Source organism: Lepus europaeus, chromosome 12 (assembly GCF_033115175.1).
Source record: "Lepus europaeus isolate LE1 chromosome 12, mLepTim1.pri, whole genome shotgun sequence".
Lineage (NCBI taxonomy): Eukaryota > Metazoa > Chordata > Mammalia > Lagomorpha > Leporidae > Lepus > Lepus europaeus.
The window spans coordinates 9,084,156-9,100,170 of NC_084838.1; the positions used below are offsets into that span (position 1 = coordinate 9,084,156).

A 16,015-nucleotide genomic window follows, 5' to 3' on the forward strand; every position below is an offset into this window, starting at 1 on the left:
AATCTGAAGCCAGGAGCCAGGAGCTTCTTCCAGATGTCACATGTGGGTACAGGGTTCAAGCACTCGGGCCATCTACTGCTTTCCCAGGCCATAAGCAGAGAGCTGGATCAGAAGAGGAGCAGCCGGGACATGAACCAGCACCCATTATGGAATGTCGGCACCACAAGCAGAGGCTTAGCCCACTATGCTACAGTGCTGGCCTCTCTTTCTTTTTTAGCTAATTTAACATTTTTATTTTATAGTTTATTCATTTTATATTTTTTAAAGATTTATTTATTTGAAAGACAGCTACAGAGGAAGGTAGAGAAAGACAGAGAGGGGTCTTTCATTCACTGGTTCACTCCTCAAATGGCCACAACAGCTGGAGCTGAGCCATTACAAAGCCAGGAGCCAGGGGCCTCTTCCAGGTCTCCCACTTGGGTGCAGGGGGCCCAAGGGCTTGAGCCATCTTCCACTGCTTTCCCAGAGGCATTAGCAGGGAGCTGGATCCGAAGAGGAACAGTCAGGACTCGAACCGGTGCCCATTTGGGATGCTGGCGCTGCAAGCTGGGGCTTTAACCTACTGCACCACAGCACTGGGCCCTTCATTTTATCTCCATTTTCCAGTTTATTCATATATATATAATAGTTTTTTTTAATTTAGATGTATTTATTTAAAAGGCAGAGAGAGATCTTTGCTTCCCTGGTTCACTCCCTTCATGGGTGGAGCCAGGCTGAAGCCAGAATCCAAGAACTCCATCCAGGTCTCCTGCAGGGCTGGCAGAGACGCATATGCTTAAGCCATGATGTTCTACTTCTCAGGCACATTAGCAGGGAACTAGATCAGAAGTGGAATAGCTGGAACTCGAATTGGCATTCTGATACCAGAGGCACAAGTGGCAACTTAATCCACTGTGCCGCAAGACCTGCCCTGGCACATAAATTTCTTAACATTATATATATATAGGTCAGGCAGAGTTAGACAGTGAGAGAGAGAGACAGAGAGAAAGGTCTTCCTTCCGTTGGTTCACCCCCCAAGTGGCTGCTACAGCAGACGCACCGCACTGATCCGAAGTCAGGAGCCAGGTGCTTATCCTGGTCTCCCATGCGGGTGCAAGGCCAAGGACTTGGGCCATCCTCCACTGCCTTCCCGGGCCACAGCAGAGAGCTGGCCTGGAAGAGGAGCAACTGGGACACAATCCGGCGCCCCAACTGGGACTAGAATCCCGTGTGCCAGCACCACAGGCAGAGGATTAGCCTAGTGAGCCACGGCACCGGCCTTAACATTTATTTTTCTGTAACAATATGTAAGATACAATTTTTGAACCTATGTTGTATTCCCTTATTTCTGTATTTTGCATATTATTTATTTCTTGATTAACCTTGCCGGAAGTCTGTCTTATGATTGGGCCAGCTGACCCTCAGTGTCAGTGTAGTTGAAAGTCATGCCCATTCATTACAAATTGTAGATGCTCCAGTGGCAGAACTGAGTGGTTGTGACAAAGAGTGTAAGACTTACAGACTGGGGCAGTAGGTTAATCCTCTGCCTGCAGTTCCAGCATCCCATATGGGCACTGGTTCGAGTGCCAGCTGCTCCACTTCTGATCTAGCTCTCTGCTATGGCCTGAGAAAGCAGTAGAGGATGGCCCTAAAGCTTGGGCTCCTGCACCCGTGTGGGAGACCCAGAAGAAGCTCCTGGCTCCTGGCTGCAAATCAGCCCAGCTCCGGCAGTTGCAATCATTTGGAGATTGAATCAGTGGATGGAAGACTTCTCTTTCTCTTTCTACCTCTGCCTCTCTGTAACTCTGCCTTTCAAATAAATTAATTAAAAAAAAAAAAAAAAGACAGGCTCTTTACATAAAAAGGTTGCAATACCTGAACTATTCTATTAATCCTTTAAAAGAAATAGCCTTTGGTTTCACCTGAAATTTTTATTCTTTTTTTATTTTCTTCCTATTTAAGTTTGCTTCATTTTTTCCCCTAATTTTCTGAATTGAATGCTTAGTTCATTTCTAAAATATTTATTTTCTGATAAATATATTTGTAACTGTATTTTTCTCAAGAATTTTATTATAGTTCAGTTCTAACTATTTCAGAATACACTTTATGATTTTTTTACTGTAGTAAAATATATATAACATAAAATTTACCATTTTAATAATTTCTAAGTTTACAGTTCACTGTGATTAAGTACACTCACATTGTTGTACAACCATTGTCATTCTCCACCTCCAGAAATTTTTTATCTTCCTGAACTTAAATTCTACCTTCATTAAAACAGTAACTCCCCCTTCTTACCCCTAGTCCCTGGCAGCCACCATTCTAATTTTTGTCTTTATGCATTTGAGTACTCTAGGCACCTCAGAAAGGGGGAATCATACAATATTTGTCCTTTTCTGTCTGTCTTGTTTCACCTAGCACAGTATCTGCAGTGTTTCTATTTTAGCATGTGTCAGAATTTCATTCCCTTTGGAGGCTGAGTAATAGCCCGTTGTGTCTCTTGTTTCCCCATTTATCTACTGATAAGCACTTGGGTTGTTTGTGCCCTTTGGTATTATAAATACTGTTCCTGTGAACAATAGTGTACAAAGCTTTTGTGTGGATCTATGTTTTTTTTCTCTTGGGTATATACTAAGGAGTAGGGCACTAGGTCTTGGGGTAACTCTGCTTAACTTTTTGAGGACCTCTTTCTTAAGCACTATCTCTAAATTTATACTTAGGTGGATGTTTTCTGAGCTAAAAAATTTTTTTAAAAATTGATGCTAGTCCTGGCTCTCCCACTACTAAAATGTGTGACCATGGACAAGTAACCTGACTATTCTCTATGAAAATAGTAACCCTTTTCTCACAAAGCTGTTTTAGTTAAATCTTATATTTGAATATATATAAGAAACCTAAGCCTTAAAAATATCTGTTCCCTTGGTGTCTGTCTCTCCTTTACCAAGCTACAGCCTTCCCTGTGTTTATGATTTAATAATAAAGCTCCCAAAGTTAGGCTAATTTAGTAAACATGAAGGCTTTGTAAGAGAAATTGGTAAAGATAGAATGAGTCAGATAAAAATACCACCTTTGTGGGCCAGGTGCCAGGTCCTGCTCAGTATTGGACAGTGACTCCTTAAGGGCTGGCATTTTTATCCTGCTGTGCCAACCTCGTGCCCCAATACGGCACCAGGAGATAGTCTAATGTGGTCAGATTTTGTGGAATGAATAAAACCTAAATTTGTGTTTTAAGCAATACTCCCATTTTTTATAGATTTATTTATTTAAAAGAGTGACAAATCTCCTGTCTACTGGTTCACTCCCTAGATGATCACAATGGCCAGGGATGGGTCAGTCTGAAGACAAGAGCCAGGAGCTTCATCCAGGTCTCACATGTTGGTATAGGGGCCCAAGGACTTGGGCCACCCTTTGCTGCTCTCCCAGGTGCATTAGCAGGGAGATGGATCAGAAGCAGAGCAGCCGGGACTCCAAACAGCACCCATATGGGATGCCAGCACTGCAGGTGGAGACTTAACCCACTGTGCCACGGTGCCGGCCCCAGTAATCCCGCTTTGGAGAGTCTGTTCGAAGGTCAAGAAGTTCTGTGTAAAGATGTCAACTGCGTTATTTTTAGACAGAATGGAAATTAAGGGCCCGCACAACAGACAAGTGGATCAGAAATTATGAAACACTCTGCGGAAATAATATAAGGTTTCAAGATGAAACTGGGACATAGAAGAAAATTTGAGGGGGAAAAATACAAAGTTTTACATTGTTTTATTAAAGCTATACACAAAGTTGAAAAGCCATCTAAAAAATGATTGGATGGGGCCAGTGCTGTGGTGCAGTGGATTAAGCTGCTGTCTACAGGTCCAGCATCCATATGGACATCTTTTTGAATCCTGATTGCTCTGCTTTCGATCCAGCTCCCTGCTAATGTGCCTGGGAAAGCAGCATAAGATGGCCCAAGTGCTTGGGCTACTGCACCCACATGGGAGACCTGGATGAAGCTCCTGGCTCCTGGCTTCAGCCTGCACCAGCCCTGGCCATTACAGCCATTTGGGGATTGAACTAGCAGATGGAAGATTCTCATTCATTCTCATTCTCTCTCTCTCTCTCTCTCTCTCTCTCTCTCTCTCTCTCTCCCTCCCGCCCCCCTTAACTTTGACTTTCAAAAATTAAGTATTTATAAAAATTAGAATATAAATAAATTAAAAATGACTAACCGAAAGACATTAGAATGCTAGTTTTTTATAATATTAGACGTACAGGTATCTTTTTTCTCATTGTACATCTTTCCTGTGATGCATCTATTTCATTATTTAGATTGATTTGCATTTTGAAGTCTTGGTTACTCCCTTCAGCGTCATTTGAACAGAAGGAATGCTCTGTCCCGCAGGTGAAAGACTTAGAGCTGACCCTGCAGGCCTCCCAGGAGAAGCTCCAGCAGAGCAGGGCCATCATGGCCGCCCAGGAAGCACAGATCCAGGAGCTGGTGAGTGGTTATTTCAGGTGCTTTCCTTTGATGCCTTCCACCATCTGCCACCATCTCTGGACCTGACCTTAGAGAGGCAACAGCAGGTAGAGGGAGTCAAGACTTACTGGGGCTAGGACTGTTACTGTGGCGCAGCGGGTTAAAGCCTTGGCCTAAAGCGCCGGCATCCCATATGGGCCCCGGTTCGAGTCCCGGCTGCTCCTCTTCCGATCCAGCTCTCTGCTATGGCCTGGGATAGCAGTAGAAGATGGCCGAAGTCTTTGGGCCCCTGCACCCACGTGAGAGACCCAGAAGAAGCTTCTGGCTTCTGATTGGCGCAGCTCCAGCCGTTGTAGCCAACTGGGGAGTGAAGCAGCGGATGGAAGACCTCTCTTCTGTGTCTACCTCTCTCTGTAATTCTTTCAAATAAATAAAATAAATCTTTAAAAAAAAAAAAAGAAAGATTTGCTGGGGCCCAGGTTCCCCAGGGAATTGGACTGACTGGCACTAGCCACCTATCACTTGGCCTTCAAGCCCAGCCCAGCTCTAGGGCTGTTAGGGATGGTACCTCCAAAAACAGTCAAGCTCAGCTTGCATCAGAGGCATGGAGACCAGGTGTGGGGAGATGGCAGCAGCTTAGCGCCGGGTGGAGTGCTAAGTTAGAAGCCAGGGAAATAAAAGCAGCCAGCATTAATTTTATGCTTGTCTAGGCACTGTGCTAAGGCTGTACACATGTTTGTAGTCGGTCCTTACAGTGTACCCAAGAGGTGTGTGCCATCATCGTCATTCAGTAGAGAATGCCAGCGTGGGAGGACTGGGCCACCCGGAAGCATTGACAGTCTCCCAGGCAGTCGGTGGCAGGACCACCTTTTCCATACAGCAGTGCCCTGGCTTCACTGTGGAAGTGGTGGCACTGAGTAGCAGCAGCAGAAGCCTGTGACAGAGGATGGGCTTAGCCCAGTGCTGTCCCCACTCACCTTAAGGCATGATGGCATCCAGGCCTGCGGCACACTCTACCTCCCAGGACAGGCCAAGGACCAGAAGCAGCAGGCAGATCCTCAGCTACACCAGAGCCAAAGTTGTCAGGAAGGAGCCCTGTTTCTTTTCTTTTCTTTCTTTCTTTTTAAATATTCATTTATTTATTTGAAAGGCAAAGTGACAGGAAGATTCAGAGAAGAATGTTCCATCTGCTGGTTCACTCCCCAGATGGCTGCAGCAGCTGGGGCTGGGTCTCCCACATGGGTACAGGGACCCAGGTCCTTGGGCCATCTTCCACTGCTTTCTCAGGCCATCGCAGAGAGCTGAGTTGGAAGTGGAACAGCTAGAACTTGAACCCATGCCAGTATGGGATGGCTGCATTGCAGCCAGTGGCTTAACCCGTTCACCACAATGTTGGCCCCAGGGCAGACACCCATCTTTGGGTCATCAGAATAAGGCTCTCTCTGAAAACCATTGTCCCCATGACTGACTGTCCTCTGGTATGCCTACAGGCCGCTGCAAGCCAGGAGAGCAGCCGCATGCAGCAGCAGGCCCTGGCCCTGGAGCAGCAGTGCGCAGAGCGCACCCACGCCCTTGAGGCCCAGATCGCTGCTCTGGAGCAAGCGCGGGCCGCCGACCAGACAGCTGCGGAGCATGGCATGGTGAGTGAAGAAAGCGTGCAGGGAGGCCCAGAAGGGCACCGGGCCCCTGCACAGCTCTGTCTGCCCCAGGCTTGACTGGTGTAACCTCGCTGGGCTTACCCTGCTTGTTAGAGCAGTCCTTACCTTCCAGTGAGCACTGAGAACGCCAAACAGATGCATTTTCTTTTTCCTTAGGTCCACAGAACTTCCTGGTGCTTTGTGGCCATTCCTCTGAGTTCTGCCTTTGGTCTTTCTGAATTTCACATTGTTCTTCCCTAATGGCCTCTCCCTTTCCACAGTTGTGTCTGACCCATGGTCAGAGATCATGTTCCTCATTCCTTCTTGTGAGCAGTTTTTCAGGTGGTTTGCTCTTCCCCACCCTACTTGCATTCTCTTCTCTCACCCCTGCAATAACAAGAAAAAGACATTACACCGGCACCATGTCAGAGAGCCAGGGCTGTGCCAGGGCACTGTGGACTGTGGTGGTTAAGGTCTTCCTTCTTCGTATGTGTTCTCAACTTGCAGAGAGAACTGAAGCAAGAAAATGCAGCCCTTAAAGAGAGCAGAAATGAGTGTGAGCGTTCTTTGCAGCAGCATCAGTTTGAACTGAAGAAGCTGAAGGTATGTGAGTGAATCAGTTTCACAGAAACGTTCCTGTCTTTCAGTGTGTATTTGGAATAGCCAAGTTGACGTCCCATGAGCATCTGTTCAGTACTTCTTCTAGGCAGCTGCTTACACTGTCACCTCCTCGAGTCCTCTTGCATCCAGAACGATGGGAAAAATCACGCCCATTTGGCAGACAGTGTCATTGAGGTTCTGTGTAATTTAACCCAGGGTCCGTACTGAGTTAGAGGTGGTGCTGATCTGAAAGTCATGCTGTCCAAGCAGCCCTCTGGCTGAGTCTTCCAATAGACAAGTAAGACAGGGCCTTGAAGTTCATAAGGGGTGTGTGTGTGTGTGTGTGTGGAGAGAGAGTGTGAGATCGGGTATAGGAATGAAGAAACAGGATTGGTGGCCTTCCCCTCCTGTGTACTAGAAGCTGTCTCCTTCATTCGCTAGACTTACATAGATGGAGAGGAAAGAGAGATCCTGCCACAGTGGCTTTCCCAGACAGCCAAGGGGGGCTTGGCTGGCAGGTGCCAGAAAACCTGTATGTTTTTTTTTTTTACAGGCAGAGTTAGACAGTGAGAGAGAGAGACAGAGAGAGAAAGGTTTTCCTTCCGTTGGTTCACCCCTCAAATAGCCACTACGGCCAGCACGCTGCGCCGATCCGAAGCAAGGAGCCAGGTGCTTCCTCCTGGTCTCCCATGCAGGTGCAGGGCCCAAGCACTTGGGCCATCCTCCACTGCACTCCTGGGCCATAGCAGAGAGCTGGCCTGGAAGAGGGGCAACCGGGACAGAATCCCGTGTGCCGGCGCCACAGGCAGAGGATTAGCCTAGTGAGCTGCAGTGCTGGCCTGTTTTTGTTTTTGTTTTTGTTTTAATTTACTGGAAAGGCAAAGGAAGAGAGAAGAGAAAAAGAGCTCTTCCAAAATCCACAAATGCCCACAAGAGCCAGGGCTGGGCTAGACTAGACCAAAACCATCTAGGAGCTCTGTCCAGGTCTCCCATGTGAGTAGCAGGAACCCAGGTGGTACTCAATCCCAGGCATTCCAATATAGGATGCAGACATCCCAAGCAGCAGCTTATACTTCTGCACCACAGCGCCTGCCCCCCCAGGCCCCCCACTTTGTTATAGGCCTCCTGGTTCCCCAGGCCCCTTTCACAGCATCCTTGGATGATAAGTCGCCATAGTGCTGGCCCAGCTTGGTCCTGACACTAAGATCTTACAGACCTTTGGCAGAGATCACTGAGAACATCTGAGCTGGACGCCTGCACCTTGGAAGCTTGCAGTAATAGTATCTGATGAGCTGCTTAGGCACTAACGCAATGAAGCTGTGTTGTGGGAAGCGTGAACTTCAAAGCCACATGTTTTCTCATGCATTCCTGTAACAAATTTAAGTACCTGTAAGTGCCAGGGCCCACTGTAGGTGCTGGGATGCAGCAGTGAGTGAAGCAGGCAAATTTCCTCCCCTGTGGAACTCTGACTAGAGACAGTAAACCAGTGGTGGGTGGTAGTAAGTGCTGTGAAGAGCAGAAGCAAAGCGAAGGACAGAGGAGGGAGAGGATACTTTCCAACATCACAGTCAAGGAAGCTTCCTGCGACATTGGAGCAAAAGATGTGAATAGTGGAAGAGACCAGCAGAGTGGATGGGTATTCAGGGAGGAATATTCCAGACAAATAACAACAACAGAATCACAAAGGTGAAGGCTGTGAAAGAGGAAAGTTGGTCTGTTGAAATGACAGCACAAAAGCCAGTGTGGCTTCAGCTTGGTGGCAGGGGCAGGAAGGAGGAGGTGGGATTGGAACATACAAGAGGCCATTGCACAGATGTGGTGTAGAAATTTTGTTTTAAAAGGATGCCTCTGGCTCCATGTGGAAATTTTCTGTAAGGGAGGCACAGACAGAAACAACAGTCCTTTCAGGAGGCTTGGTAGTAATTCAGGCGAGAGGTGACTAGCATGGTAGCAGGGGATTGAGGAAGCAATACCCAGATTCAGGATCTTTTGTAGAGCTGGAGCTTTTAGGGCTTGCCACTGATGAAATGAAGGAGATGAGAGGAAAAGGAGTTGGAGATGAGTCCTGGGTTTGGTGCCTGTGACTCAGGGTTTCTGTGTCCGCACTATTGACATTTGAGGCCGGATCAGTCTGTTGGGGGCGCTTGTGCTGCTGCAGATGGACACTGCAGGCTGTTGAGGAACGCCTTGGTCTCCCCACTAGATGTCAGCAGCAGCCCGCACTTATGGCAGCCGAAAGTGTCTCTAGACATTGTCCAGTGTCTCAGGGAAAGGGGGCAGAAATCACAGCCAGCTACGCAGGGCTAACTGGATGATTGGTACATACATAGTAGTATGCTGGCTAGGAAGCCCAGAAGTCAGAGCAGTGGTTCAGGGTAGATAGAAATCCAGAAATCATCAGATGATATTCACAGCCAAAGGACTCTAAGTGAAGGCCCAGGTCCCTCGGACACTCAGAGGCTCAGAAGGAAGAGCCAGCAGAGCAGGCGCCGCAGGAGCTGCAGGGAGGGTAGCACCCAGAGCAGGAGAAAGCCGAGTCCTGCAGTGCGTCCTGTGCCAGGTGCTGCTGACTGGCCAGGAAGCAGTCGGCCATCGCACTGGCAGCCTTGACCAGGACTTGCTGTGGAGTCGTGGGGAAAGTTGACCAGACTAGGTTCAAGTGACACTAGAGGTGTTCCCACTTCCAGTAAAGGCAGACTGGGCAGTTCAGACCGACTCAGGCCCTGAGGACTGCCAGAAAAGCTGGCCACAGTAGGAAAACATCTCCTTGAAAGCGTGGGCAAGCCTGCAGGGTGCTGAATGGCTTGTCCTGTCTGGAGAGGGGAGCCCAACGTGTGGAGCAGCTTTTGCTCTGAGGGAATTTGCTGATCCTCAAGAACCTGAGAACCTGAAAGGTTCCCTAAGCTTTTTACAGCTTCTCAGAGTTCAGAAGAAAAGTTGGACTTGAAGCCACTCCCTTGGATCCATCCTGAGAGCGCCTGTCAGCTTTGGTTTGGAACAAAAGAGGGCATGCAAGAGGAATGAGGGGACCAGGGAGGGACCAGCAGCACCCCTGCCCGGCTTTGCACTGAAGTGAGGATGCAGGAATGGCCAGAAGAACCTCATGAGCCAATTTAGATTAAAATAATCCTAGATTATTAGTGTTCTTGGGTGGCTGAAAAAGCAAACAAAATCAAAGATACCAGGCAAACAAAAATACAAAGCAACAAGAACAGAAAAACTCATAGGGGCTCAGATATGACAGTGCTTTACTGTGCTTAAGGCGAGAAAAGACAAAATTCTAAATTTCAGCAGAGATTTGGAAACTAATGAAAGCAGTTTTGAAAAGGAAGTAAGTAGAATTTAAGAAATGAAATTGCTGAAATTAATACAGTAGATTAATAGATTGTGAAATAAATTAAGTAAATTATAGAAGGGCATAAGCAAACTTTGGATAATGGATATTGTCACTGTTGTAGTGATAGTTTTGTTGTAGGAATGTGTGTCCCAGTTTTTATTCCAAGTCCTTACACCCATATGAGATAGGAATTCAAGTCAGAGGCATAAATAAAATGTAAAAACAAGAGAATTTATTGACAGAGAGTGAATATAAATTTAGGCATTAGGGTAGCTAACCCTACAAGGAGAGACACTTGCTGTGAGAGGGCCAGAGAGCTGCCAATGATGAGAAAGGGCAGGAGAAGGCGAGAGAAGGGCACTCCCCCCTCCAGCAGTCTCCTTATAGAGTCGGAAGTGGTGCCCAATTGAGTATACAAATAAGTAGAATGTGGGTGGGGCTTTGTGTGCCTAAGGTTTTCTGGGGACTTCATAGCATCTCCACGCGGAGTTTAGCTTGCACCTATTGATCATGTTAGCTCCTTTTTCCCAGCCCTGGAAGAGATGCAGGTGTATCACGGTAAAGTGTGGACTGAATTGGTATGTAAGGAAGGAGTTAAAGTGCATGACTGTGAAACAGAAGTTGTGGGGAAATCTTCCAGTTCACTTTCCCTAACTCCCTGCCTGTTCCCCATATCAGTTTCAGCACAGTTCATCAACTTGCATACCTTCAGTATACACTTTGTTGATCATCAGCTATAGCTTCATAAAGCTGTTTTTAAAAAATTATTTATTTATTTATTTATTTGAGAGACAGAGAAGTCTTCCATCCACTGGTTCATTGCCCAAATGGCCACAATAGCCCAAGGTGGACCAATCCAAAGCTGGTTCACTCCCTAAAAGCCCTTAGCCGCTGTGACTGGGCCAGGCCAAAACCAGAAGCTAGGAACTCAGTCTGGGTTTCCTACGTGGGTAGCCATGACCCAAGCCCTTTGAGCAGTGAACGTCTGCCTACCAGGTTGCACAGGAGCAGGAAGCTGGAAGTGGAGATAGAGTCAGGACTCAAAACCAGGCACTTCAGTATAAGATGTGTAGGCATTTGAGAGTCAGAGAGAGAAATCAACAGACGTGGAGAGTTCCCCTCTGCTGGCTTACTTTTGATAAGACAAAAATACGTTTTGTAATCTCCAGACTGACCTCTAAAAAAGCAATAAAAGAGCATATAACTTCCAGTCTTATTAAAGGGGGAAATCAGAGTTTTGAAAAGTCAATTAAAAGGGCCGGTGCTGTGGCACGTAGTAGGCTAAGCCTCCGCCTGCAGTGCCAGCATCCCATATGGGCACTGGTTCCTATCCTGGCTGTTCCTCTTCTGATTCAGTTCCCTGCTTATGGCCTGGGAAAACAGTAAAAGATAGCCCAAGTTCTTGGGACCCTGTACCAGTGTTTGATACCTAAAAGAAGCTCCTGGCTCCTGGCACCTGGCTCCTGGCTCCTGGCTCCTGGCTCCTGGCTTTGGATAGGCCCAGCTTAGGCTGTTGTGGCTATTTGGGGAGTGAACCAGCTGATGGAAGACGTTTCTCCCTCTCTCTGTACCTCTACCTCTCAAATCAATAAATGAATAAAATCTTTTATCAAAAAATCAATTGAGAATAGAAAGTACGTTTTAAAAAATGAAATATAGGGCTGGGCATTGAATAAAATATAGGTGGCTGTACCTGGGATTAGATCTCACCTTTGCTTCTGATCCAACTCCCTGCTAAGGTGTATCCTGGGAGGTATCAGGTGATGACTCAAACTACTTAGAGGAGTTCCTGGCTCCTGACTTTGCCCTGGCCCATCCCTGGCTGTTACCAGCATTTGGGGAACTGCAGATAGAAGAAAACCAGCAGATAGAAGATCTCTTCCTCTCTCTGTCTTTCCCTCTGTCCTGTCATTCTCCCTTTCAAATAAATGAATAATTAGAAATTAAAGAGAGAACAAAAAAGTAACTCAAAGGTACCTTTTAATTCCATTTTCTACAAACTTTTGAAATACCCTCATATATCCTTTTCACATATACATAGAATATTTGGAAAAATTGCCCATAGAGCAAGTCTCAAGAAATGTCAAAAGATTGAAATGCTGTTAAATTACATTCTCTGACCACAGTGCAATTAAGCTAAAAATCAGTAATAAAAATATAAAAGCCTGTTTTTTGCAATTAAGAAACAGATTTCATGAGGTGAGTGTGTGGCTCAGCTCTTAAGTCACCTCTTGGGATGCCCACATCCCACATTGGAGTGCCTCTTTCAAATTCCGACTGCTCTGCTTCCAGTCTAGCTTCCTGCTAGTGTATACCGGGGGAAGTTGCAGGTGATGGCTCAAGTAGTTAGGTCCCTGCCACCCATCTGGAAGACTCAGATTAAGTTCTGGGCTCCTGGGTTTTGGGCTGGCCCAGACCTGGCTGTGGTAACCAGCAGATGGAAGACCTCTCCCTTATCTGTCTAACATCTTGTTTTAGCCCCACTAGAGTCCATGCAGATTTCTGGCTTCTAGAACTCTGAGATAATAAACTTCTGTTTTAAGTCAGGTCGATGTAATTTGTTACAGCAACAGTAGGAAACTATTATACTGACAGAAGAAACAGAAAATCCAACCCCTGCAGTGTCATACATGGTCCGGTCAGAAGGTAGGAACCGCAGGTATTTCAGAATATGTGATTAAAAAAAAAAACCAACTTCTGGAAACATTGATTTTATATGTTTGAAAAGCAGAGGGACAGACAGATATCTCGCATCTCCTGGTTTACTCCCTGAAAGTCCACAGCAGCCAGGACTGGGCCAAGCTAAAGCCAGGAGCCAGTTAACTCAGTCCACGTCTTCCACATGGGTGGTAAGAACCCAAATCCTTGAGCCATCACCTGCTGCCTGGCAGGGTATACATTCCTGGGAAGCTGGAATCAGGAACGGAGCCAGGGCTTGAACCCAGGCCCTCTAAAATGGATTTCAGGAATCCCAAATAGCAGCTTAACCCCTGCAAGAAGTGTCCACCCAAGAACAGGTATTCTAATGTGAAGTTTTCAGCTGGTCCCAGAACAGTGACGTCAGGAACGCGGAAGCTTCCAAATGCAGGACTGCGGGAACACAGTGAAAAAATTGGAATTACCAATTTGGGAATGAGAAACAGAGCTCCGCAGACTTGACACAGACCTGGCACTAGTGAGCGTGTTCGGGATGAGCCAGTGAATGGGTTTGGCTCCACATGGATGTAGCTACTGCTTCAGGAAAACATGGCTGCTGCGGGAGAAGGAGTGCTGAAGTGACGTTCACTGATGCCGCAGGAAGGTGGCAAGAGGGCCAGGGCGTGTTCTCTCCCACCCTCGCCCTCACGTCTCCGTCCAGCTCCGCTTCACCTGCAGAGAGCGGGTACGGTTTGTGGCGTCCCGAGCCCTGCTTTACCGAGTGCACACCAAGAGGCACTGATCCGAAAGCCAGCACAGCAGACTCTTTAAATGTGTGGCTAATCGCCACGTGCCTGGAGAATTGCCCTGGATATTTGGAGTGCAGTACCATTTTGGTCAGACAATACTCTGAATTGTTTCAGTTCAGTTTTTTGTGTTTTTGGTTGTTTTTTTTTTTTTTTTTTTAAGATTTATTTATTTTGGCCGGCCCCGCAGCTCACTAGGCTAATTCTCCACCTGCGGTGCCAGCACCCCGGGTTCTAGTCCCGGTTAGGGTGCTGGTTCTGTCCTGGTTGCTCCTCTTCCGGTCCAGCTCTCTGCTGTGGCCCTGGAAGGCAGTGGAGGATGGCCCAAGTGCTTGGGCCCTGCACCCTCATGGGAGACCAGGAGGAAGCACCTGACTCCTGGCTTTGGATCGGTGCAGCGCACCGGCCGTAGTGGCCATTTGGGGGGTGAACCAACGGAAGGAAGACCTTTCTCTCTGTCTCTCTCTTTCACTAACTCTGCCTGTCAAAAAAAATTTTTTTTTTTTTTTTATTTGAAAGCTAGAGTCACAGAAAGTGAGAGAGATTGAGAGAGGGATCTTCCATCTGCTGATTCACTCCCCTAAATAGCCATAATGGTCAGGGCTGGACCAGGCCAAAGTCAGGACCCAGGAGCTTCATCCAGGTCTCCCGTTGAAGTACAGGGGCATAAGGACTTGGGTCATCTTCCGCTGCTTTCCCAGGCCATTAGCAGGGAGCTGGATTGGAAGTGGAGCCGCTGATACTCAAACTGGCACCCATATGGAATGCTGACATCACAGGCTCAACCTGTTACACCACAATGCCAAACCCCCTCCCCTACCACTTCTTTTATTGACAGATTTTATGACCCAGCCTGTAGTCTGTCTTGATCAATATTTCATTGCACTTGAAAACAATATTTGTCCTCTGCTGATAGGTATTTTGTAAATGCCAGCTAGGTTAAATTGGTTGATAGTATTATTCAAACCTTCTATATATATTTGTGTGTGTGTGTGTGTGTATGCGCGCGCGCTTGTTCTGTCAGTTACTGAGAGGAATGTGCTAAATCAACTACGATCATGGCTTTGTCTCTCCTTTAGTTCTGTCAGTCTTTGCCTCATGTATTTTGAAGCACTGTAATTAGGTGCGCATATATTTAGAATAGTTTTATCCATATTTCTCAAAACAGATGTTCTGTGAGCTCCTGCCAGGCTCATCCCTAAGTGAGAGAGCTGCTGTGTGCAGGCGGCCTGCTGCTCATGCAAAGTATAGGCCGTGCTTTCTGCTGAGCCAATCCGGCCTGGGACCTTCCACCTCAAGTCCCAGGGTTCTTAGGGAGCTCTGTGGCACCAGCAGTCTTATTTATTTTTTTAAGATTTATTTTATTTATTTGCAAAGCAGAGTTACAGAGAAGATAGACAGAGATCTTCCATCCATTGGTTCACTCCTCAGATGGCTGCAACAGCCAGCGTTGAAAGTCAGGAGCCCAGAACTCCATTCAGGTCTCCCACGTTTGTGGCAGGGGTCCAGGTACTTGGCATCTTCCACTGCCTTCCCAGGTGCATTAGCAGGGAGCTGGATAGGAAGTGAGCAGCCAGGATTGGTACTCTGATGAGGGATCCAGCACTGCAGGCATCAGCTTAACCTACTGTGCCACAATGCTAGGATACCAGCACAGACTTAGACACATATGTCCTGTCCCCTGTGCCAGCCTAGTCCCTCACTGGCTGATTTTTATTGTTTGAGAAAGAGAGAGAGGCAAAAAGAGAGAGGTCTGCCATGTACTGGTTCGCCCTTCAAATGCCCACAACAGCCAGGAGGCAGGAACTCAATCCACGTCCCCCTGGTGGGTAGCAGAGACTCATTACTTGATCCGTCACTGCTCTCTCCGAGGGTCTGCATTAGCTTGAGGCTGGAATTGGGAGCCAGTGCCAGGTGTCAAACCTGGGTTTTCCGATGTGGGATGCAGGTGTCGTAACCACTAAGCCAAAGGCCCACCTCTACACTGACTGATTCTTGGGGGTTTGGAGTGGAAGCTGGTAAGCCCTGACCTCAAGAGGATTTCTCTGGGACCAAACATGACTGGATTAGAAGCCGCAAGTGCAGTTCTCCAGGATGGAGCTGACATGAGTCTGCTTCCCACCCTAGACACCAGACCCCTGGCTTTGGCCTGGACCAGCTTCGGTCTGGTCCAGCCCCAGCTGTTGTGGCCATCTGTGGAGTGAACCAGCATATGGAAGATTCTGTCTCTCCTCTCTCTGTCACTTGGCCTTTCAGATAGATAGGTAGTTAATGGTTAATAAGATAAACTTAAAAAAAAAAGATTTATTTATTTGAAAGTCAGAGTTACACAGAGAGAGGAGGAGAGGCAGAGAGAGAGAGAGAAAGAGGTCTTCCATCCACTGATTCACTCTCCAATCAGCTGCAACGGCTGGAGCTGTGCCTTTCTGAAGCCAGGAGCCAGGAGCTTCTTCTGGGTCTCCCACGCGGGTACAGAGACCGAAGCACTTGGGCCATCTTCTACTGCTTTCCCAGTCCATAGTAGAGAGCTGGATCAGAAGTGGAGCAGCAGGGACTCAAACCAACA

The 16,015-nt window shown here is 47.3% G+C and overlaps 1 protein-coding gene across 7 annotated transcripts in view; it reads left to right on the top strand.

Moving 5' to 3' along the window:
- GOLGA1 (golgin A1) overlaps positions 1-16,015 on the top strand; it is a 65,846-nt gene that overhangs the window by 37,202 nt on the left and 12,629 nt on the right. For all 7 annotated transcript variants that reach the window (XM_062207568.1, XM_062207571.1, XM_062207569.1 and 4 more), the window contains 3 exons: positions 4,358-4,453; positions 5,923-6,072; positions 6,577-6,672. In XM_062207568.1, coding sequence (XP_062063552.1) covers positions 4,358-4,453; positions 5,923-6,072; positions 6,577-6,672 — 342 coding nt within the window. The remainder of the gene's footprint in view (positions 1-4,357; positions 4,454-5,922; positions 6,073-6,576; positions 6,673-16,015) is intronic.